This window comes from Phoca vitulina, unplaced genomic scaffold (assembly GCF_004348235.1).
Source record: "Phoca vitulina isolate PV1807 unplaced genomic scaffold, GSC_HSeal_1.0 scaffold47, whole genome shotgun sequence".
In the NCBI taxonomy this organism is placed as follows: domain Eukaryota; kingdom Metazoa; phylum Chordata; class Mammalia; order Carnivora; family Phocidae; genus Phoca; species Phoca vitulina.
The window spans coordinates 597570-620529 of NW_022589750.1; the positions used below are offsets into that span (position 1 = coordinate 597570).

Sequence of the window (22960 nt, forward strand, 5' to 3'; positions counted from 1 at the left end):
GGCGGCGGGCGGGGAAGGCGCGCGCGGCCCTGCAGCCATGAGCGGGGCGGCCGGCCGCTGCGTGGGGCCCAGCCGGCCGGGGCGCGGGCGCGGGCGGCCGTGGGGCAAGAGGTGCGCCGCGGGGACGCCCCGAGGTCGGGGAGCCGGGCGCCGGCCGCCCGGCGCGGCCTGGGAGACGCGCTGTGTGAGCGCAGACCGGCTGCGGGACCGTCGGCGGCCGCGGGGGAGAAGGGCCGAGGCCGAGGCCGGGGCCGCGGGCGCGAGCGAGCCGGGGGCTTCGGGGACCCCTGGCGCTGCAGGCCCGGTTGAGGCGGCGGGGGACCCTGGGGCCGTGTGGGTGGACGGGGCTGTGGGGCAGCCCCAGGTGGTGGGGCCCGTCGGGTCAGTGTGGGTGACCGGCAGCGGGGGGGAGGAGGAGGGGGCGCTGTCTCCGAGTCCCCGGGGCTGTGAGCGCAAAGGCCGCCCGGGCTCCACGGGGCACGAGAGCATTCTGGAGCTGTGGCTGAGGGTGCAGGCTATGAGGGCAGCGTCGGGCTGTGGGGAAGGAAGCAGGGTGGAGCTCCACCCGGTGCCTGCAGGGGAGGGCCCGGTTGAAAGGGGTGTCCCCGGCCGGCCTTCCTGGGTAGAGACGAGCCGGGCTGGCCTCACAGGACCCTGGGTGAAAGGACAGGCCAGGGCAGCCCCCGGGGCCCCAGGAGGATCTGCAGCTATGGGGCTCGGGGCAGCTTGTGGGATGGCCTCGGGCTTGTGTGGGCAGGGACAGGCCGTGGGCCTGCTTTCTGGGGGTGTGCCTGCGTCCCTGGGGACAAGTTCCGGGATTATCCCCTACCTGCTGGGGAGAGGACAGGCTTTGGGGGTGCCCGGAGCCATGGGGTGGCCTGAGGCTGTGCAGAGAGAGATGGGCTGTGGGGCTGCTCCAGGTGTGTGGGACAGGGGCCAGCCGGTGCAGGTGCCGGGGGCGCTGGTCCGAGAGGCGGTCTGTGGGGACACCGCGGGCCTGTGGGGAAGGGGACAGGCTGCGAGGATGCCCGATGCTGTGGGGGCACCCAGAGGCACGGAGGAGGAAACGACCTCTGTGGGTGCCCTGGGCATGTGGTGGAGGAGGCGGGCTGTGGAGGGGGTGGGCTCTGGCGGTGTTCCTGGCGTATGGGGTGCAGCACAGCCTGTGGGGGTGCCTTGTGCTGTTGAAGAGGAAGCCAGATGTGGGGCTGACGCAGGATTCAGGGAAAGGGGGCAGAGCGTGTGGGTAGAGACTGGGTCTGGAGGTGACCCGGGGTCATGGGCAGCCACACAGACCACAGAGGTAGGTGGCCGTGATGAGCAGGAGGTAGGCTCTGGGGGTGCCCCAGGCCTGTGGGGCATGGGGCCGGGAATGGGAGTACCTCTGGCTCTGGGGAAGGAGACAGGCTGTGGGAACCTCCCGGGTCTGTGGGTGACCGAGCAGCCTGTGGGGGTGTCCCAGGCTGCGGTGGTGCCACCAGGAGCCCTGGGAGAACAGGTGAGCTACGGAGGTCTCCCCGGCCCGTGGGAGAGGCAGCAGGCTCTGGGGGTGCCTCTGGCCGATGCGGTGGCAGGGCTTGTTGGGGAGGACACAAGCTGCGGGCACGTCGTGAGCCTGTGGGAGGGGAGGCTGGCCGTGGGGGAGCAAGAGGCCCTGGTGCCTACAGCCTTAGGGGTGCCCAGGCCTGCAGATCGGGAGGCCGGCTGTGGCGACGGGTCCTGTGTGTGCAGAAGGAGACAGGCTGTGGGGTGGCCTGAGCCAGAGGGGATGCCCAAGGCCACGGTTTTGCCCAAGCACAGGTGTGCCCCGGCAGGGGTCCCCCCAGCAGCGGGTACGCCCGGGCCTGGAAGGGTGCCTGCCGCGGTGTGGGTGTCTGGCCCTGTGTGTCAGGAAGGCAGCTCCAGAGATGTCTTGAACCTGTGGGAAAGGATCCGAAGCGCCGCAGTGCCTGTGGCTGCAGGGGTCCCCGCGGCCCCCGAGGAGCTGTGGTCTGTGCATGAGGACACTGGCTCTGCAGCTTTCCCCGGATCGTGGGGAAGGAGACAGGCTGTCGGGGTTCCTGAAGCGCCTGGGCTTGTAGGGGAGGAGACAGACCCCAGGGGTGTCCCGAGATCTTGGGGAAGGAGACCGAGCGCCAGGGCGCCTGGGGCTGCCGAGGTGCCCACGGCTGCCAGGGTGCCCGGTCCTCTGGGGTCGGAGGCCGGCTCTGGGGGTTTCTCAGGCTTGCCGGGAAGAAGGCAGACCTCAGGGGTGTCCACAGCTGGCGGGGTGCCCGTGGCCCCCAGGACACCTAGGCCTGTCCCGGAAGAGTCTGCGCCTGGAGGTGTTGCAGGCCTGTGGGGGGAGAGGGAGACAGCACGAGGACCAGCAGACGCCTGGGCTCCCCCAAGGTTGGGGGTGCCCAGCACCGCCAGGATGCCCGCGCTCACGGGGGAAAGGCTGGGCCCCGGGGGCCCCTCAGGCTTGTTGGGAGGGAGATGGACGGCTGAGATGCCCGCGGCTGCGGGCCTCTCCGTGGCTGTGGGGGCCTCTGGGCTGACGGTGGCTGATGCCGGCTCTGGGGACGCTTCAGGTGTGTGGGGACAGAGACCGGTGACGGAGGTGCCCGCTGCTGCCGGGGCTGCAGGACCTGCTGCCGGGGCAAGTGGTTCCGACGGTGTCTTAGGCCCGTGGAGAAGGAGAGCCAGCGGACCGGCCGCTGAGTCCCTGCGGGTGCCTGTGTCTCTGGGGGTGCTCGCGGCTGTAGGGGTTCCCACGGCGGGGCACGCGCCTGCCGCGGTGTGGGTGACCGGGTGTACGGGGGAAGAAACGGCTGCGGCTGCCTCGGGCCTCCCCGCGTTGAGGAGACAGTCCCTGGAGGGAGCTTCGGGGGCGGGGGCGGGAGGCCTGAGTCTGGAGCTGACGGCGGGGAGCCAGGCCGGGGGGCTGCCTCGCACCCATGGCTGCGGGACCAGGTCGTGGAGCTGCCCGAGGCCTGGTGGGGGAGAGGCCGACCAGGAGAGCTTGTGCGCCGTGTCAGGGCCCAGAACCGCTGTGGGGGCGCCCCCGGGTTCAAGGCCGGAAACAGGCATGGGCCGGTTCAGGGATCACCGGCAGCAGAGTGGGGGGGGGCATGCCGGCGGAGCGTCTGGAGCTCGGGGGAGGGGGAGCCCTCTGGGAGAGCACCGTGTGGGGGAGGACAGGTTGAGGGGGGCCTTCCAGTAGTATGTTAGGGAGCAAGTGGGGGGGTCCTGGGCTCTGTGGGAGGGGACAGGTTGGGGGGAGGTGTGGCCTGGGTTATGGACCAAGACACAGGTTGTAGCGGTGTCTCAGGATCAGGGAGAGAGGCTTCGTAGCGATGTCCTAGGGGATGTTGGGTGACAAACTGGGTTTCCTGGAGCAGTGGGGTGGGGACAGGTTGCAAAGAGAGGGGTGTCCCAGGCATTTGTACAGGGGGACAGTGTGGGGGTGGGTGTCCCTGGACTGTGTGTGTTTGTGTATGTGCGTGCAGGTGTGTGTGTGTGTGGTGTCACTCGAGGGGTCACCTAGTGTTTCCTAGCGGAGAGTGGGAAAGTGCCAGCCTCGACAGACTCGTGCATGCGCGGCCCCACTCTGCGGGCCGCCTGACCCTGTGGCTGCAGCCCCCGGACTGTGGGGGCTCTCAGGCAGCAGCGGGGCCGCCTCGCTCACCTGCCCTCGCGTCTCGACAGCCCTGGGAGTAGGGGGTCTTGAACAGCTGCCCTGATGTTCCTGCTGATGCGTCTGTCTTGAAGCAAATCCTGTCTGCAAACCTGGGGTTTATGCAAAAGCTGAAATTAGGGATTTTTTCTTAAGACCTGGATTTCCCCATTGATTTACTGTAGGATCCTTTCACAGAACAAATACCCCAGTACATTGAAAACTAGTCAGTTTATGGAAAATCAGCTTAATTCAACAAGTGTTGAGTTAAAGTGTCTGCCATGCTCCAAGCACAGTGTGTGGGAAATATCAGAGAAGAGCAAGACAGGTCCTTACCCTCCAGGAGCCTTGTCTAGCCGGGAAGATGAGACTTACCCCGTGACATAGGTAAATAACAACGTGAGGCGAGATCGTGACGAGCTCGTGCTGAGTGCAGGGGTAACAAAGTGTCAGGGGAGGGGGTAGCCCACATCAGCTCCCAGAACACCTTCCTGTCTTAGCCCACTGTGGGCGGGGGGCCTCCAGCGGCAGATCTGCCCTAAGTCTGGGCATTCTGATCCTCCCGCAGGCTTCCTTAAGAGTCCTGCAGAGTTCTGACCTGAGCTACCCGGGAGAGTAGAGCAGGCCGCTTTCTAACTAGGGGTTGGGGTTTGTGAACGTGGATGTCCGTAAAGCTACCCTGCTGGACGGTTGCTCGCCTACTCCTGTCTTCCTGGTGGCCCTTGAGATCTGAGATTTGGAATGGCTCAGCAGCTAGTCCTTAGAATAGTGCGCCCCGTATTCTCTCAGAAAGTAGGGTTTCAAAAGGGAAGATGCTTTTGTACCTGTCCCGAAGCCCTCGCTGTTACACGTGAGGCTGCTGTAGACTTCTCTAGAATGTTGTTGCATGAGCATGGTGCTGTGTTTAACTTCTTCTTCCCCTGTGTTTGAATGCTGTTGGTCTGAAGTGGCTTTCTCTCGTTTTAGGCAATGACTGTGGGAGAGCAGTGCCGGCCGGTGGCTGGGCTCTCCGCAGCGTCCCACGTGCTCTGACGGGATGGGCCCGGGCAGGCCAGCCTCCGCCTGCGCTCATCTAGCACCTTGCGTCCAGCTACACGGGAGGAGTGACCCCAGGACACTTCAGGCCCAGGTAGTTCTCTTCCTTTTCTCTTTTTAGATTTTTATCAGGAAACATTTTGAACAGAAGTTGGAGGAAAAGGACAGTAAACACCCTTTAAACCACCTTCGAGATTCAACGGTTGTTAGCGGTTTGTCCTGTTTTTCTCTCGGATGTTTGCAGAACCACTTCAAAGGCAGCTGCAGATGTCATGACGCTTCCCTTCTAGATGTTTTAGAGTGCTCAGTATTTTAGAATAGTCCTAAAAGTAAACTCTCTACTTAACCATTATCACACCTAACAAAATGGACGAAAAATCATTCCCTAATACTATGTAATAACCAGTTTTCCCTCAGCTTCATCCAGTTGTCCCCAAAATGTGTTTCCCCCCAACACTGAATGTATGAAAATCTTCACGCAACAACATTGGGTTCTACGGCGAGCACCCAAATTGCATTACGATTTCGTGGTATTTGTTTCATTGCCTGTCTGACCTTCAGTCCACCCTCCAGAGTCCATCCATCAGCCCACCTTACTCTGATACGTAAGGAAGTCAGGTGCAGACACGGGCACCCTGCTGCCTCAGCGTGCGCGTCACACGCTAGAATTCATTCTTGGAGCTCGTTCTTAGAATTTCAATTTTTTCTTCTGATGCAAATTTTACATCTGAAATGAATACATCAAAACGTATGCATGTTGTCACATTTGCTGAGTTTCGACAAATGTGTACATAGGTGTCGCACATACCTCTATCAGGATGGAGGTCTTTTCTGTTGTTCCAGAGAATTCTCCTCTGCCCCTTCCTGCCCTCCCAAGGCCACCGTCATTGTCATTTTTTCCACCGTAGATGGATTCTTCCTGTTCCAGGACTTCCTGTAAATGGACTCCTATGCCACATGACCTCGTGTGTCAGGCCTCTTTGGGGGTGGTGCACAGGGGCTCCTCAGCCGGCGTGGCCGCTCTGAAACGCTAAGCAGTGTCCCCGGTAGTTTGTTCTCCAGCTGCTGCTTTGGGTTCCTGCACGTGAAGCTGCTGGGAGCTTCCTGGTATACCTCTGTTTGTAAACGTGTTTTCAGGTCTTGGGTAGATACCAGGGAGCGAAGCCGCTGGGACGGGGGATGGTGTATGTCTAGTTTTTTAACAAACCAGCAGACCTTCTTCCTGGGGCTGTGCCATCTTCTATTCATACCAACTATCAAGCACCCCCAGTTGCTCCACGTCTTCGCCAGCCTGGAGTGGTTTTTTTAACTGGGTCCCTTCTGCTGGGTGTGAAGTAATATCTCATTGTAGTTGACCAAGAAAATTTAAAAAATTTTTGACATAGTTTCAAACTGACAGAAAAGTTACAACAGTAGTACACAGAATTCCTGGGTATGCTTCTCCCAGACTCCCCAAGTGTTAATCCTCTTACTACATTTCCCCTCCCTCTCCCCTGTGTCTCTTTCTCTCTGTCCCTCTTTGCACACACGTACACTCACACGTACACGCACCCATGCACATGCATGCTCATACGTACACACGCACCGATGTGCACACGTGCACTCACATGTATACATGCCCCCATGTGCACATGCATGCTTGCACGCACCCATGTGCACACACATGCACACGTACACATGCCCCCATGTACACATTCATGCTCGCACGCACCCATGTGCACACATGTATACATGCACTCATGCACATGCACGCATGCTCGCACGCATCCATGTGTACGTGCGTGCTCACATGTACACACACACCCATGTGCGCGTGTACATGTACACACGCACCCATGTGCACAAACACGTACACATGCACCCATGTGCACACAAGCAGCCTGTGCACGCACATGCACCCATGCGCTCACACGCACATGCACCCATGCACACACGTGCATGCTCACGTACACCCGCACCCGTGTGCACACTCACATGCACACAAGCGCACTCACACACACTCATGCACACACATACGCACCCATGTGCACGGGCACGCTCATGTACACACGCACCCGTGTGCACACTCACATGCACACGCGCACTCACATACGCACCCATGTGCACGGGCACACTCATGTACACACACCCATGTGCACGCACACACGCACACTCACGCACGCATATACCCACCCATGTGCACAGGCACACTCACGTACACACGCACCCGTGTGCACACTCACACGCACACATGCGCACTCACACACTCATGCACACACATATGCACCCATGTGCGTGGGCACACTCATGTACACACACACCTGTGTGCACATTCACATGTACACATGCGCACTCACATTCATGCACACACATACGCACCCATGTGCACGGGCACGCTCACGTACACACGCACCCCGTGTGCACACTCACATGCACACATGCACACTGACACTCATGCACACACATATGCACCCATGTGCATGGGCACACTCACGTACACACGCACCCATGTGCACATTCACATGCACACATGCGCACTCACACACACTTATGCACGCACATACACACCCATGTGCATGGGCACACTCACGTACTCACGCACCCGTGTGCACACACGCACCTGTGTGCATGCACATGTACACATGTGCACTCACAACTCTCACATGCACACCCGTGAGCACACACACACCACATATGCACACGCGTTTTCTAAACTGGTGAGGTATAACTTGCAGACATGATGCCTTTTTACCGCTAAGTACTCGGTATGTATTTCCTGAAACAAGCACTTCTCTTACGTAATAACATGATCGGAATCTGGAAGTTCGCGTTCAGATAAAGCCACCGTGTCACGTACAGGCCTTGTTGGGATTTCATGAGTTACCCCAACAGTGTCCTTTGGGTGAAGGAATCCCAGGTCACTGAGCGGCGTGAGTTACCACGTTTGTCTCGTTCCTTTGATCTGAACACTTTGTGAGACTGCCTTTTTATTTCATGACATTGGCATTCTTGAAAAATACAGGCCAGTTATTTGATGACTTTGTATCAGTTTGGCTTTGTCTGAAATTTCTCAGAATGACACTCCTGTTACATCCTTGTGGGGGAAAGCTGCAGCATGATGCTGAGCCCTTCTCGTGTGCCCCGTCGGGAGGCGCCCGCTGTGGACCTCGTCCTAACCTGGTGGCGGCGAGGGCGTGTCTGCCCAGCCTCCCCTGTGGACTTGCTCTCGCTTTTCTCTGCAGTTGCAAGCGTCCGTCCTCGGGACCATGTTAGCGTCCTTTCGCTTCCCAGACTGATGAACTAGTTTAGCATTCATCGATAATTTTTGTCTGAATCAGTTTTTTATTCTGATGGTTGGTAAGCGGTGACTGACTTATTTGTATCAGAGCAGTTTGGTGCGTTGGTTTCTGTTAGTATTCATCTTTAGGGCTTTCCTTTGTCTTTATAGATTTTATTCCCCATGTCCCTGCTGCATGTGAAACGTCAGCGTGGTTGCCAACCTACCTGCCCAAGACGGCGTTTGAGAGTGTCTCCTCTCACCCACCTCTCCTGTCCTTCCTGCACACACCCATTTTCTATTGAGTTTTGGTCTCTTTTCACTTCAGTTTTAACATTTCTTTAGAGAGCCCTTTGTATTTACAAATATTTTTCTTCCAATTTTTCAGTTCTTTGACTTTGTTTATGGTGTTTTTAATCCCCGCAGGCCTTTTTTTTTTTTAAGATTTTATTTATTTATTTGAGAGAGCACAAGCAGGTCGAGCAGCAGGTAGACGGAGAGGGAGAAGCAAGCTCCCCACTGAGCAGGGAGCCCGATGCCGGACTTGATCCCAGGATCCTGGGATCATGACCCGAGCCAAAGGCAGACGCTTAACGACTGAGCCACCCAGGTGCCCCAGGCCTGTTGTTTTTCAAATTTGTATTTTAGGGGCGCCTGGGTGGCTCAGTCAGTTGAACATCCGACTCTTGATTTCTACTCAGGTCATGACCTCAGGGTTGTGAGATGGAGCCCCGCATTGGTCTCTGAGCTCAGCAGAGAGTCTGCTTCTCCCTTGCCCTCTGCCCCTCCTGCCTGTGCTCGCTCGCTCTCTCTAAATAAATCTTTAAAAAAATAAAATAAAATTCGTATGTTAATGTAGCAAAACGTATCACTCTTTTCTTTTATTGCAAATGGATTTTGAGTCCTAGTTAGAAAGCCTTTCTCTAGCCGGGCTCAAGAGGAATTCGCCTGTATGTGTGTTTTCTAGTGCTCGTATCCACCCCCTCAGGTATTTTGGTTATTTTTACTTTTGGAGGTTAAACTTTCTCCAAATAAAACTGTACATCTCATGGGCTGTCTGCACCCTTCGGACAGCAACGCTTTGTTTTTTTCTCTCATAACTTCCAGTGAGGTTTTTAAGTTGTTTCCGAAATACTTTACTGAAGTTTTACCACAGCGGCCTCATTTTAAATGGACCCTTCATCACGTGACACACGATCACCCTTTATCATGAGGCCCGGGCGGCCGTCCCTGGGGCAAAGGGCTCGTGGTGGAGGTGTGGACTTGGGCTGTTGACCTGCCATGGAGCCCACAGTTGTAAACTTGTTCGTTCCCCTTGACTTAGTAATCCCAGAACGGGTACTCCATCCTAAAGAAGTTCTTTAAAATGAGAAAAAAGCTAAATGTGTAGAGATGGTATTTGAAGCAATATTTCTATTAGTGGAAAAACTGGAACCATCTGAATGCTTAGCAAGGTTATAGCTAGTTTAGGCATGAGAAGGCCATTTGTGGGATTTTGGGGAATGCCACCGTGAAGAACAATGGAAATGTTAGTCTCTGGAAACATGCCTTTGTTCCTTCAGAGGAAAGCAGAACAAAGCTTATATCTGTTATGGTTCAAACGGACAAAACCTGAGGCGTGCGTGGGAGGTGTACGCGGACCTTGGGGAGCGGGATGCTCTCGGGTGAGGGGTCAAGGACATGGTGCAGCTGACAGGTGCACGGCTCGTCCAGCGCAGCTCCTGTGCGTGGGGCGTCCGGGAGCCGTGTCCGCAGAGCTCATGGCGGACTGCGTTGTCTCTGCCGGAACCTGACCTTTTGAGGCCATATAGAGTGGGTAATGGGGGACATGAGGGGCTCAGGGGCTGCTCTGTGAAGGGGAGGGTGGCACCGTGGCCTGGTGACGTGGGCGGGAGCCACAGGCGTGTGATGAGGTCAGGGGTGTACGAGAGTGGCTGCTTCCGTCCGTGCGGAAGAATACCTCTTAGCGCTAACGATTGTGTGGTGGGAGTTTGGAAACTTGGCCTCAGACGGATGTGCTCTTTCTCATGTGCTCTTGCTTTTGTTTTTGTTTAAAGACCCAGCTGCAGTTTAATAGGAGCGTTCCTGCCCATTCCAGCAACTTGGCAGTCCGCTATTCTTGCCCGCATGCAATCAAAATTGAGAAGCTGAAGCACTCATATAGCGAGTCATACCACCGTCACGATCTGGGTTTGAAGGATGGTCCCGACGGGAGCGGCTCTGCTTCGTTTTCCATCATCTCAGAAGAGAGGCTCAGCTGCGCCGTGCACCTGGCCAGGAGAGACATGAAGCGCAGACAGTTGGAGGAACACGTCAAGCAGCACCGCCTCAGAAGTGAGCCCCAGCTCTCTGAGAGGTGGGGGCCCCACAAGCATAAGATCCCCGAGCACAGGGCGCAAAGGAAGGAACCGAGGAGCCAGGAAACGTGTCATTGCGCCCACCAGCCGTCCACGGTGGGAACGTCCTGCTCAGGTGCCGAGGTGTACCTGTACACAGCTGGTCCAGCACCGTCCCATCCAGCCGTGCCCCACTCGCCGCCCACGCGCGCCCCGGGGCCGGAGCCCCAGCCCAGGACCAGCGGCCACCAGAGCCTGCTAGAAGTGCAGCGGCTCCAGAGGGCATTGAACACCTGTGTCCACAAAATGGAAGCAGTCTCTGAGAAAGGTGAGAGCACCTAGACTCCCCGCGGGGGAGTGGGATAGTCCAACACGTTCGTCCAGGACCCCCGCCCCCATCCCACTCCACCCCCCGTCCCGCAGTGAGCAGAGCCCACGAGGCAGGTGGGCCGTGAGTTTGGCCAGAGTCTGTCTTCCCGGGGAGCTGGCCCTGCCCTGGCCCCTCTGTCAGGCAGAGGCAGCTGGCACTGCCCCGTCCCGCGGGTCCCACGGCTCCCGAACGCAAATTATCCTGTCGTGTTTTGCCGTTCGGCAAAATTTTTGTAATTTGCTCAAAAAAGAGCATCGTATGTGCATGTTTATCTTTAGATAAAGCTGGTTGTAACGGAGCAGCGTTTAGATGGGCTTGCAGCCGTGACAGGAGCTGGGGGTGTGTGTGAGGGGGGCGTCCGACCACCAGGCACAAGGCAGGGTGTGCGGTCATCCCACACTGTTTCCCACGGTTGTTCAGTGCCCTCTCTGCCCCACGTTTCCCTGCGGAGTAGGGAACGGACTCCTTGTGGCGAGTTTGGGTTGGCCTAGCGGGTCGGAGAGAGGAGATCAGCTTCCCAGCTGCGAGGAGTGGGGGGTTGAGCATCCCTGGGGACCACTGCTAGGATCCCCCCGGGGTCTGTAGGGATCCTCTGCAGACAGGTGCACGTGCCACGAGGCGCTTAAGCTGCCTTCCCGAGATAAACGTGACTGAGCAGCCGAACAGAAATACGCAAGTGAGGATGTGGCGGCACGGGAGAAACAGGACTTGTTCCTGAGCTTCCGAGCGGCCGGCTGAAGAGGGAAAGGTGATTGTTGCAGAGTTTACAAGGTCTGCGACAGAACACAGCTGTGTCAGGAAGACCTTTCTCCCGTGGTCTTCCTGACAAGTGTGTTGTGCGATATCGCGGCGGCGACAGGAGTGTTGGTGTGGGCTGCCGGGGGCGCCCCGTGGCACCCCGTGGTGGAAGCTGTGCTGTCAGGCGACGGAGCCCTGCGCCGATGATGTGGCCTGACCCGGGGGCCTTTATAGAGAGCTCCTCAGACCCTGGGGAAGGACTGGTGTGGGTGATTGCTCGTTTATTTTATTCTACTTTTTTAGGTGTGAAGAGAGCACGTGCGCACACATGACAGGGGAGAAGGGGCGGAGGGAGAGGGAATCTCAAGCAGACTCCCTGCTGAGCGCGGAGCTCGATCCCCTGACCCTGAGATCATGACCTGAGCCACAATTAGGAATCGGACACTTAACCCACCAGTCCACCCAGGCGCCCCTCGCTTATTTGTTAGTTTAAAATTTCAAGTTGTGGGCGCCTGGGTGGCTCAGTTGGTTGGGCAACTGCCTCCAGCTCAGGTCATGATCCTGGAGTCCCGGGATCGAGTCCCACATTGGGCTCCCTGCTCAGCGGGGAGTCTGCTTCTCCCTCTGACCTTCTTCCCTCTCGTGCTATCTCTAATTCTCTCTCTCTCAAATAAATAAAAAATCTTAAAAAAATAAAATAAATAAAATTTCAAGTTGTCACAAATCATACCTTTTGAATTATAGCAGATGTGTCACCACAATGGCAAATAGCTATAAAAACCTGTCCGTGCATAGTTTAAATTTCTGCGCTGGCTCGTTGTGGCCTGGGCAGTTTGCCACGGCCCCCTCTGCGGACCACCCTTCCGGGGGCCCTGACGTGCCCAGGGTGCTTCCCGGGTGCGGCTCCGTAGACCCCTTGTCTCAGAACCGCCTGCCGGGTGGTGGCTTGGAGCCCCGTCGGAGCCGGTGTCCATGACATTCACGCACGCATGCGGCGCCCACATTTCTCCATGCTGCGCAGCCCCCATGAGACAGAAGTCTGGCTGGTCGGCCCCGTGAGCAGGTGTCTGTACCCAGAACTCCAATTTCAAAGTTTTGCTTTTCTCAAAACAAAATTTTTTCATCATTTGGCTTCTTAACCAGTAAATGTTAAATATTTGAGTTTATAAAATACACTTGCACTAATAAAACACAGCTTTTTCTGACTTGTATCCTGGGATTTTGCGTAAGAACCACTGGCTCGGGAGCGGATGCTCGCACAGCCCTCAGAGGCCCCCAGACACCGTTTCTTTGAGCACGTGGTTTGAAAACGTGGGGCACCCGTGAGTACAAGGGTGTGCTCCCTGACAAAGATGTCAAGGCTTTGGACATTCGAGCAGTCTGAACGTGTTAAGAAAGGATTTCTCTTTTGGATTCGAGATAAAGTATCAAAGAAATCTTGCCAAACATAAAATAGGCCAATAAAGGATTTCTGAAAAAAATAGCATTACAGGTTTGGGCTCAGTAGAAAGAATCTCAAAGTAGTCAGCGGTGCTTGGCATTGGCGGAAGCTTCCGCCAGGGTCTGGTCCCGGGACTCCGAGTGGCGGGAGCTTGGTCTGAGGTCCTGTGTCTCTTCCGACTGGGTTACACACAGGCCCACTCCTTCCTCATTTCTTGGCTGGTGGAGGATTTTTTGTGGGAGCCCCATTATTTTGTTTTTAATAAAACTAGATATCTTCAGCTTTATTATGTCTTGGAATAATTGAAGTTTTCATGCGTTTCTGTATGTATGTATAATCCACTTTTGGGGAAACACTGTTTTCAGATAGAGCGGAAGAAGCTTTGGACCCAGATGAGGAGCGGCGAGTCCAAGTCCGGAGGCAGGAGCAAGCCGTGCGCTCCGCCCGGATGCTCTATGTCCTACAGCAGCAGGTATGGGAGTGGGGGAGCGGCCACCGGCCTTGGGGGCCCTACCGAGAGCTTCCCCTGCCCCGTCTCAGCAGCACGAGTGCAGTGTCCCACGTGACTCCTGTTGCGTTTCTGAGCCTGAATTTCCTGAACGTGTGGACAAGTGGTTCTTTTCTTTTTGCTGTCTGCCTTCATGTGTATTTGTGTGATGTGAATATAGGGCCGAAGTCCTTAAAGAGTGGTTTTTGGCTTTTTGGGGTCATATATTCTTGAGAATCTGAGAATGTGAGTCCTGTCCTGGAAAATGGTGCTGGTAGAGCATGTGTTTCTGTGGACAGACTCGAGTGGACAGTGGATCGGTGACCCCAGCTGGTGCCCTGGTGTTAGAGGGACGGGGCCTCATCACTTTCCCGCCTGCCTCCCGTCTGTGCTGGGCCAGACGCTGAGTAACAGCAGATCGTGCGGTTGTCTTGTTGAACAGTGAAGGAGGGAGGCGTGCTGAGGGTCTCGGTGAGCAGGCGTTCACGTTGTTTACGTTGCAGATAGATTGCTCTTAGATGTCTTTTAACCGTAGCGCCTTCCTCATGATTCCATCTTCAACTCTTTTCCCGTCACTTACGGCACAGGCTGGCTTTACTGCTTGAACCAAAAGCTGAATGTTTTCCTGTAAAAGGAGAAATGCCTGAGTTAGACTTTGCTCCGTGTTGTTGTGGGGTGGTGCTTCAGTCCTCGCTCCACACTGTGGCCACTGAGATTGTTCTGGAACACGCATCTGACCCTGTCAGGGCTCTCCGGACATGGTGCAGCCCACGATGCAGCGTGGCCTCCCACCTTCTCTCCCTCCTGGGAGGTTCCCGTGACCCTGGGACCAGGGGATGGGGGGGACACTGTGCTCCATTCGCCGTCTTGAACTTGAAGCCTGGGACTGTGTTTTGGGTCACGAGTGAAGAGCCTTGTCTCATTTCGAGTGACTTGAATTAAACAGTGATTGTATTTGGACAAGACAGATCAGTGGATGGGTCTGAAGTCTTCACTTTTTCCCCTTTACGAAACAGGTGAAAGAGATCCAGGAAGAGTTGGATAAATTGAGTCCACATAAAATCAGACCCACGAAGAAGGTATGACGCAGGCTGTCATGGTGGATACTGCTTGTTTATAAGTTGCGTTTCCAGTGTCTGGTGGGGATTGTGCGTGTGGGTTCCCTGCACTAGCAGGTGCACGGTGCTCGTAGAGATGGGTCTGGGGGGGCACGAGCACCGTAAATATCCTGCACTTGGTGTGGCCCTCCAAGGAACAGACTCTGTTGCTGCTGGTGTAAGAAACTGACAATAGGAAGGAGAAAGCTATTTGTCGGAGAAAACCTTTGAACTTCGTAATTCCCTGCTGTGAGAAAGTGTCCCGAGTACAACGTTGTCTAGAAAGGAGACAGGCCGCAAATCCTCGTGAGGGTGGGACTGATGTGGAGAAGTTCTGAATTCTGAAATAACTGCTCCCCTCCCCCTTCACCGCCAGTCCTGGGTGACGTCGCGGCTGGCGGCTGCCCACCGAGGAGCCATCCGGGCCTTACAGGCGTTGGTGACGCAGCTCACGGACCGCGGGGAGCCCCCGGTTCCTGCACGCTGTAGGGGGCTGGGCAGCCTTATCCGCCGGCTGTCACTCTGCTCCGCCAAGCTGGACGCTGACCCTTCCGTCCCCGATGTGGTCATGGACATCCTGCGACAGACTGAGGTATGAATCGGACGGCAGGTTTTGTTAAAAGTGCTTTGTTTCTAAGCAGGGAGGTGGTGCTTACTGTGGCCTGGTTCCGTTGGGGTTTAAGGAGAAGACAAGACAGAGCTGCCACCTGCTGAATTCGAGCTTTGCAGGGGACGGAGGACGCACTTCGTTTTTATCTCATCAGCCTTACCGTCTGGCCTAGAACGTTGTACCTCACTTATTGGAGAATGGGTGGTTTGGGTATGGACCGTGCGTCGGCTCTTAACCAGGTCCGTCGATTGACCAGAATGTCCCATCCCCTGACCGTGCCATTGAGAGAGAACCTATTAGCACAGAAAAGGAGAGCAGTAAAGCACTCTTCGGTTAGTGCTTGGATGAGAGTGCGTGTGCTGCCTCGGTGGACTTCTGGGAAGAAGAGGTGCTTGAAGCCGTGCCAACGGCTGGGGACGTCCGGCCGTCCCCCGGCAGGTACTAGTCGGGACGGAGCCGGCAAGAACAGGAGGCCCTCATCTGTGCCGTCCCGCCCTGCTGCGGTGCTGGGAGCCGCACAGGCTTTATTACCGGCACGCTGCAGTTGAAGAAGGTCCCAGAGGTGCCACCGACGTTCCTCGCATGCTGTCCCCGTGACTTCCTTGCCGGAGTTAGCTCTGACCCCCCGACATCCGTCCACAGGCGAAAAGCGACCTTCACGTTGGTGGGACACGGGGGACGGGTGGGACACGGGGGAGGGAGACTTCTGGGCTAAGTTAAGTAGCCTGGGTGGCCCCCGTGGCCCCTCCTCCTTGAGCGTCGCCGGCACGGCGTGTGTGGTTTGCAGGTGGCACCGGTGCCGGGAGGACTCAGCCCAGGAGCGCAGCCCCTCTGACAGCGTGGCGGGTCGCGTGGTGCTGTCTACGCTTGCCCCTCGCAGACATGGTGGGCGCGTCTTCATCTCCTGGAAAGACTTCAGGGGCTTGTCTCGTCCCTTCCCAGAGTTTAAACAGGAGCCCCTTAACGTGATGCTTCTCACACACTTCTGTCAGTAGTGCGGGGAGCTCAGTCCCGTTGACGGGCCGCTCCTCCACGGCTCGCTGTCCTCGTGCCTTACTGCCCCTGGAGTAAGTCTCCCCGGCCATGCTCAGTTGTCTTCAGTTTGCACAGTCCTGCTAGCAGCTGGTGCTCACTGCCCACTGATGAGCAACAGGAGCCTCTTGTAGGAACGGGGGCACGTGGGGGTGGGTGGGTGGCCACGGCCCTGGGCATGTGGTGTGGTTTATGAAAAGGTATGTTACACGTAGTTCCTTTGCCCACTGAAAATACCGTTTGAGTGTATGAGATTTTTATCGAGAATTAAGACATCTATAAAGCATGTAGGATTAGGCTCTGAAGACCGTGGTTAGTTTCTAGAATATGGTGGATTTGGATGCCTTTAAAAGTAGTCCTGTTCTTTTTCTTTGTGCTGTTGGTTTCAGTGAGCTAAACGTGTAAAAGGACACGCAGAAATCTCTTGTTAAGTAGATGTTCTCAGTTTTCCAGCTAAACGACATGCCATTGACCACTAGACGTGGACGTGTAATGACACGTTTGTCTGGGGGCCTGATTTTCGGGTTTGTGGTCAGCAGCAGACTTTTGTGAGGTAATCGAAGACAATAACGGGCTGTTTCATGGCAGGCTTTGGAATCCCTCCTGGAGAAGAAACTGTCACCAAAACAAGTGAAGAAAAGTGTCACGGAAACTCGGAGCAGGTTTCCTGTTGGTGGCCGCAGGGCCTTGGAGAGATGGCAGAGTCCTTCGCCCAAGAGCGAGAAGAGACCCCTCGTAGCAAAGGAGACATTTCCAGAGGAAGCAAGATGGCCTTCGGGGGCAAAAACGCTCCTTGCTGGTATGTGTCCTGAGGTGTTCGCCATGTGGCGTTTGGTTCTGGCCCACACAGACGCTGCATGGAGGGGAGGTCAGATTTAAAACCTGGTCCACAGCAGGTGCACTTGAACCCAGGAAGCAAGTAGCAACCAGAGGGTCCCCCGCAGAGGAGGGTCCCCCGTAGTGGAAGGAGCCCCCCTAGAGGGAGGGTTCCCCCCATAGAGGGGGGGGTCCCCCGTGGACGGAGGGTCCCATAGAGGAAGGGTCCCCCCATAAAAGAAGGGTCCCCCTGTAGAGGAAGGGTCCCCCCCATAGAGGAGGGTCATCCCCCATAGAGGGAGGGTCCCCCCCGTAGAGGAGGGTCGTCCCCCATAGAGGGAGGGTCCCCCCTGTAGGGGAGGGTCGTCCCCCATAGAGGGGGGTGGGGAATGTCAGGTTCTCTCTTCCCACATCATCACGCTTAGGTTACCCAGAGGAGATTCCTGAAGAGCTAGAAGTGAGAACCCCGCTTTTTAAACGTTTGTTTATTTAGATTTTACTCATAGGCACACGCATATGCACAGATAGCCACGCGATGTGTGTGTATGTTTTTAGCGTAGGTAATAAATAACTCGTCCCCAGAACCAGAATTGCTGGCTTGTGCACGTTTAGACAGTCAGCCAGCTTGCCCTTGAACAGGCCCACGGTGATGTTGCGGCGAACAGTGAGCATCAGAGTGTATTTCCCACATCCTTGCCAAGTACTTGATGTCATGAAATTGTAAGAATTTTCCAGTGTCTTGTCCTGTCCTGACTCCGGGGTGGAAGGTCCTGGTGCTCCCGGGCGTGTGCCCCCTCCTCTGTGCGAGCCCTCTGCCCTCCGGGGGCCGGCGTCATGCTCTCGCATGTGTAGAGGGTCTTCTTGCACTCTGGGCCTCCTTTCTGGGTTTGCATGGATTGCAAATATTTCTCTCAGTCACATGCTTTTGACTTGGTTTAGGATCCCTTTCCTGGAACAGATATCTGCACTTTGTGGGCAGAATCATTGTTCTTACGTGTTTTACTATTTCAGGAGGCTCTTCCTCTTTGTTCTTCTTCAAATTTTGTTGATGGAGATTGCGTATCTTCAGAGGAATTTAGAAGGTGCTAGTCAGGTTCCAGGACAGAGGCCGTGGGGGGTGTGATGGGCCCCTCGAGTTCACAGGCTGGCCTGGGGGGAGAGGAATGACATCATGGTGCCCTTTCTCCCTCCCTGCAGGTGAAGGGTACGGTTTTCGGCATACGAGAATTCTTGACGTAGGGATACTAGGAACTCCTGGATTCCTTGTTAGGTTCATGTCCAGTTTTCCCATTTTATGGTTTTTACTGCTACTGTGAACGGGATCGTCTTTTTATTGTGTGTCGAAGCGGGTTCTCGCTCCTTCCAGCAGAGCCGTGGGACCGTGCCCAGACCTCTGGGCGGCAACGACGCTGCGTTTCGTTGGTTCTGAGGGGTGCGGTGGAACGTTTCTGAGATTGCGATGCGTTCTTACGTTGATGATACCTTACAATTAATTGGCTATGTTTTAAAATTTCCCATAGGTGCATAAAATAAGGATGTCTTAATGTTTTAGATTTGATGAATAATGAGATTTTGTTAGTTAATTCTTTTGTTTTTCCAGATAGATGAGATCACCTACAAATAAGTAAAGCTCTGCCTTTCTCTTTACAATTTTTATACCTTTTTTTTTTCTCTTTCTTCTTTACTGGACAGAATTTAGTTCAGGATAATATTGGGTGATAGCTGTAGTCGGGGCATCATTTCCCCCCAGATTTCGTGGGATCTGTTGATGTGCGAGCCTTGCGGTTGTGCTTTCGCGTGTCCGAGGGCCAAGTCAGAGGAAATGTTCTTCTGTTTCTTTTTCCAGTTTTGTGAAGAGGTTTTCTTTTCTTCTACTTTTTCCTTTTTTTACGTTAAACTGATAGAAATATACGTTGATAGTGTTTTAAAATAGCTTCAAGATTTTAACGTTGAATTTTTTAATGTGCCATTGGTGTCGATGTGGACGAATCCAGTAAACTAATTTTCCTGTTTCAATTGAAATAGAATATACAGATAGAAAAGTACACAAAATAGGAGTTTACAGCTCAGTTCATCAGAAAACGAACATCTGTAGGGCCACTACCTACGTCAGGAAATGGGACATTACGAAAGCACTAAGCAGTCCCCTCTTCCAATCTCCGTGCCTCGCCTCCTCCCCCAGATTAACTGGTACTCTGATTTTTTCTGCCGTACTTTGGTTTTTGCCGGATCTGGAACTTTACGAGCTTTATAGGACTAGAATTACACAACGGGTATTTTCTTGGGACCGGCCTCTTCGTTCATGTTTTGTGAGAGTCATGTTTGTGCGGCTCGTGGCCGCGTCCCGCTGTGTGAGTGGACCGTGGTTCTGTTGTCTTCATCATCGGGGTTTTCCCAGGTCTGGACGATTACAAAGAAAGCTGCTCTTCTCATGTGTCTCTTGGTGCGTGTGCACGTGTGTTTGTGTTGGATGCGTTCCCGGGGGTATCATGGGCAGCTCATAGCGGGTGCGTCTGTTCAGCTGTAATAGATCAAGAGTTTTTTCAAAGTAGCGTTTCCGGTTTCATGCCGACCAGCAGCACGTGACGGCCACTGCCACACATCCCTGCCCGCACTTGTTCGTCTTCGTAAGCGTAGTCTCCCGCTAGGAGCGTAGACTATCATTCTGGTTTTTTTTTTTAGAGGTTTATTCATTTATTTTAGAGAAGGAGAGAGCGGGCGGCGGGGGGGGCGTGGTAGCAGCAGGGCAGGAGGGAATCCCAAGCCGACTCCGCGCTGAGCGCAGAGCCCGACGCAGGGTTTGATCCTGGGACCCTGAGATCAGACCTGAGCTGAAGTCAAGAGTCAGACACTTAACTGACGGCACCACCCAGGAGCCCCGGCTGTCATTCTGGTTTGATCGATTCATTGATTTATAGATTTTATTTATTCATTCGAGAGCGCACAAGCAGAGGGAGAGGGAGAAGCAGTCTCCCCGCTGAGCAGGGAGCCCGACGCGGGACTTGATCCCAGGATCGCGGGATCATGACCTGAGCCGAAGGCAGACGCTTCACCGACTGAGCCACCCAGGCGCCCCTCATTCTGGCTTTAATTTACATTTTCTGTTTGAGTGATGGTGTGAGTACGTTTTCATGTGTTTATACCCCATTTATATGCCTCCTTCTGGGAAGTGCCAGTTCAAGTCTCTTGCTCTCTCTCCCTCCCTCTTTCACATTTTCCTTCTCTTCCTTATTTTCTTTGTCTCCTTTTTTTTTTTCAAAAATGGATTTATAGTTCTTTATAGGAGTATTCTGCATATGGACCCTAACTCAGTTAGATGGGGCCTCCGTTCGTTTCAGGTGTCCTCAGATCCTCCCAGTAGGGTGTAGACCGTGTGCGCGTGTTCACTCTAGTGCAGCTTTCACTCGATTTATTCCGCCGTGCTCTTGTGTGTGACGTCCTTTAAAACCTTTAACTCCCAGGGCGCCTGGGTGGCTCAGTTGTTAAGCATCTGCCTTCGGCTCAGGTCATGATCCCAGGGTCCTGGGATCGAGCCCCGCATCGGGCTCCCTGCTCAGCGGGAAGCCTGCTTCTCCCTCTCCCGCTCCCCCTGCTTGTGTTCCTGCTCTCGCTGCATCTCTCTCTGTCAAATAAATAAATAAAATCTTAAAAAAAAAAAAAAAAAAAACCTTTAAGTCCTGACGTGTGTGCTGATATATAGACGTCTGATTTTATGCATTTTCTTGTATCAAGCAACCTTGCTATGCTTCCGTTTTCTAATACTTTGTCAGTAGATTGTGTTTTGCTGTGTACAGAATTGTATCATCCGTGGTTTATTTCCAGCCTTTGTTCCTTTATTGCTTTTTTCCTGTAGTCTTCTGGTTTCGTTTACGCAGTCTGCAGATGGCTGATGTAAAGGTCTGTTCAGGTGTCTTGTGATGCTTGAGACTCGATCTCTCATTGGGTTTCTGCTCCGTCTGCTTGAACCCGTGCTGAGATGCTGGGCCCTCCGGGCTGTGGGTCTCCTGGGGGATTTTCCATGCCGCTGCACACCTCTCTCCGACCTCGGTGCTGCTCACCCGATGGCCGTCTGTGCTGAGCTGGTGTGGCGCGCACCTAGACCAGCGCCCCTCTCCCGGGGCTCCGTCCTCTGCTGCCATTCTAGGAATTTCTCTTGTAAGTAGGCGGCTGTCGGTGAGTTTTGTGTTTCATCCGGTCAGGTCTGCCGAGATGAAGGACGCACTTGAACTTCAACCTTAGTTTGTGTGTTTCATTTGCCAAGGTTTTCTCTGCCTGTGCTGTAGTTTACTATATTCGTCAGCTTAGCCTGTTTCACTGTTTCCCCCACTGGGTTGGAGGTTATGTACCGATGTTCATTTGATCTGCGTCTCAGTCTGCCACTCATTCTGCGGCACCATCTCTGATGTGGATGTCACAAAACTGAATTTGCCAGACTGTGGTTAGATATGTACTTAGCACCGTGTGGCTCTCTCCCCTTCACCGGGGGGCAGTAGAACTCAGCCCCAAGTTGGCCCGCCTTTCCCTTACAGCCCCGCAACTGGCCGGCGGCCCCATGCGGGCCCAGAGCTAGGCGCCCGCGTGACAGGCTCCAGGAGGACGTGTGTCTGCGGGAGGACAGGCTTCTCGGCAGCAACCACAGGACGCTGTGTCTGGGGGCCGGGGGGAGACGCGCACAACTTCCCAGGCCTGCACACAGACGTCTTTCCTAACCAGCTTAGGAGAGTACAGGAGCCCATAACTGATGAGTGCAAGGTGAGCCCCTGCGTCAGAGAGCGGCTGGAAAGCTGCTTGTCTAAAGCTCACCACAGAACCAATCTGGGAGAGCAGGAAGGCGCATGCCCGCAGGAAACGGGCCAGAAAGACCGCACTGGTGACCCTGGGCTGAGGACTTCATCTCTCAACCTTCATTTTTCCATCTGTGAAGTGAGGATGCTAGTCCTTATCCTACGTGACGGACTTGGGTGTAAGTAGCAAACTGGGTAATCATGAGTGCCATAAAAATGGCAGGTGTTTTTAGTTCAAGACAATCTCAAGCTACTAAGGAAAGATCGGATTGTGGTAGGCAGGTTCTAGCTGAGAAAGCAGATCTTTGGTGGCCATTAAAAATGAGTTTTGTCCATTTCTAAAATCATGAGGTGATTGGGCCATGGCGCAGTAAGCGGGCGTGCGCAGCCGGGAAAGCGTGTTCCTGCGGAGCCGTCCCGGCGTCCCTGACGGCAGAGCAGCAGGCCCGGCCCTGGCCCCGGAGTCTGAGGGCGCGGCCCTGCCGCTTGGCGGTTTGCTTCCTCATCGGCAGAGCCGTGGTGGCCGAGTCCCGCCTGCTGTGTGTGCCGCGGGGAGGCCCGATGTGAGTGCCCCGGCCGGAGCCGAGAGAGCGGGGAGCAGGTGCGAGGCGGGATAGCGGATAGCGCTGCTCGCTGTTGTCTTCGCTGCTCCAGACCGAGGGTGGTTGTCGCCTGAAGTCCCTTTTCTGTTTCTCTCCCCATCCTGTCCCCCCCCCCCCCACGGTCACTCCTGTTTTTATGCTTGTGCTGCTCTGCGTCCATCCGTAGACGGTGTGTTGTTTGCTACGTTGTCTGGCGCACGTAAATGACCTCTTACAGGACGCGTCCTCCTTCTGCCGTCGGGCTCCCCCCCCCAGGGGGTTTACATTGATGCCCGAGTTGTGATTTATGAGTCTCACTTCCGTCTGGTTTCCCTGTGTGACTAGACCGCGGTTTGTCCGCGCTGCCCGCGTTTCGCTGTCCTAAACACTGATGGTGGGAGTCCCTCGGGCCGAGTGTGGACCCTGGGTCCCTGGGCGAGGCTGCAGCCCGGGCGAGTCTCATCAGAGCCACCACGTTGTCCCGCGTCGGCGGCCGGTTCGCTCCTGCACCTGCAGCTCCTGGGTGCTCTCTGGGCGCCCTCGTCTGTCCACGCCCCTGTCATCCCCAGGGTCGCCTGGGGCTCATCACCTTGAACCCCTCCCCCAGTCTTATGGACCAGAAACCATACTTTGTTGTTTCAGTTTGGATTTTTCTGATTATTGGTGACCATCTCTTCATGTTTTTATGGACAGTTCAGATTTTACTCTCTAAATTGCCT

General features: G+C 55.2%; 1 protein-coding gene across 5 annotated transcripts in view; it reads left to right on the forward strand.

Annotated features, from left to right (window-relative positions):
* Window positions 1–22960, forward strand: part of KIAA0753 (KIAA0753 ortholog) — a 47186-nt gene that overhangs the window by 821 nt on the left and 23405 nt on the right. For 3 of the 5 annotated variants that reach the window (XM_032431637.1, XM_032431640.1, XM_032431642.1), the window contains exons 1-7: window positions 3230–4045; window positions 4625–4787; window positions 10007–10613; window positions 13200–13306; window positions 14338–14400; window positions 14795–15010; window positions 16649–16859. In XM_032431637.1, coding sequence (XP_032287528.1) covers window positions 4695–4787; window positions 10007–10613; window positions 13200–13306; window positions 14338–14400; window positions 14795–15010; window positions 16649–16859 — 1297 coding nt within the window. In that variant the 5' untranslated portion in view covers window positions 3230–4045; window positions 4625–4694. Of the gene's footprint in view, window positions 1–3229; window positions 4046–4624; window positions 4788–10006; window positions 10614–13199; window positions 13307–14337; window positions 14401–14794; window positions 15011–16648; window positions 16860–22960 lie in introns of those variants that run through there. The other 2 variants (XM_032431638.1, XM_032431639.1) reach the window with 2 other exon arrangements.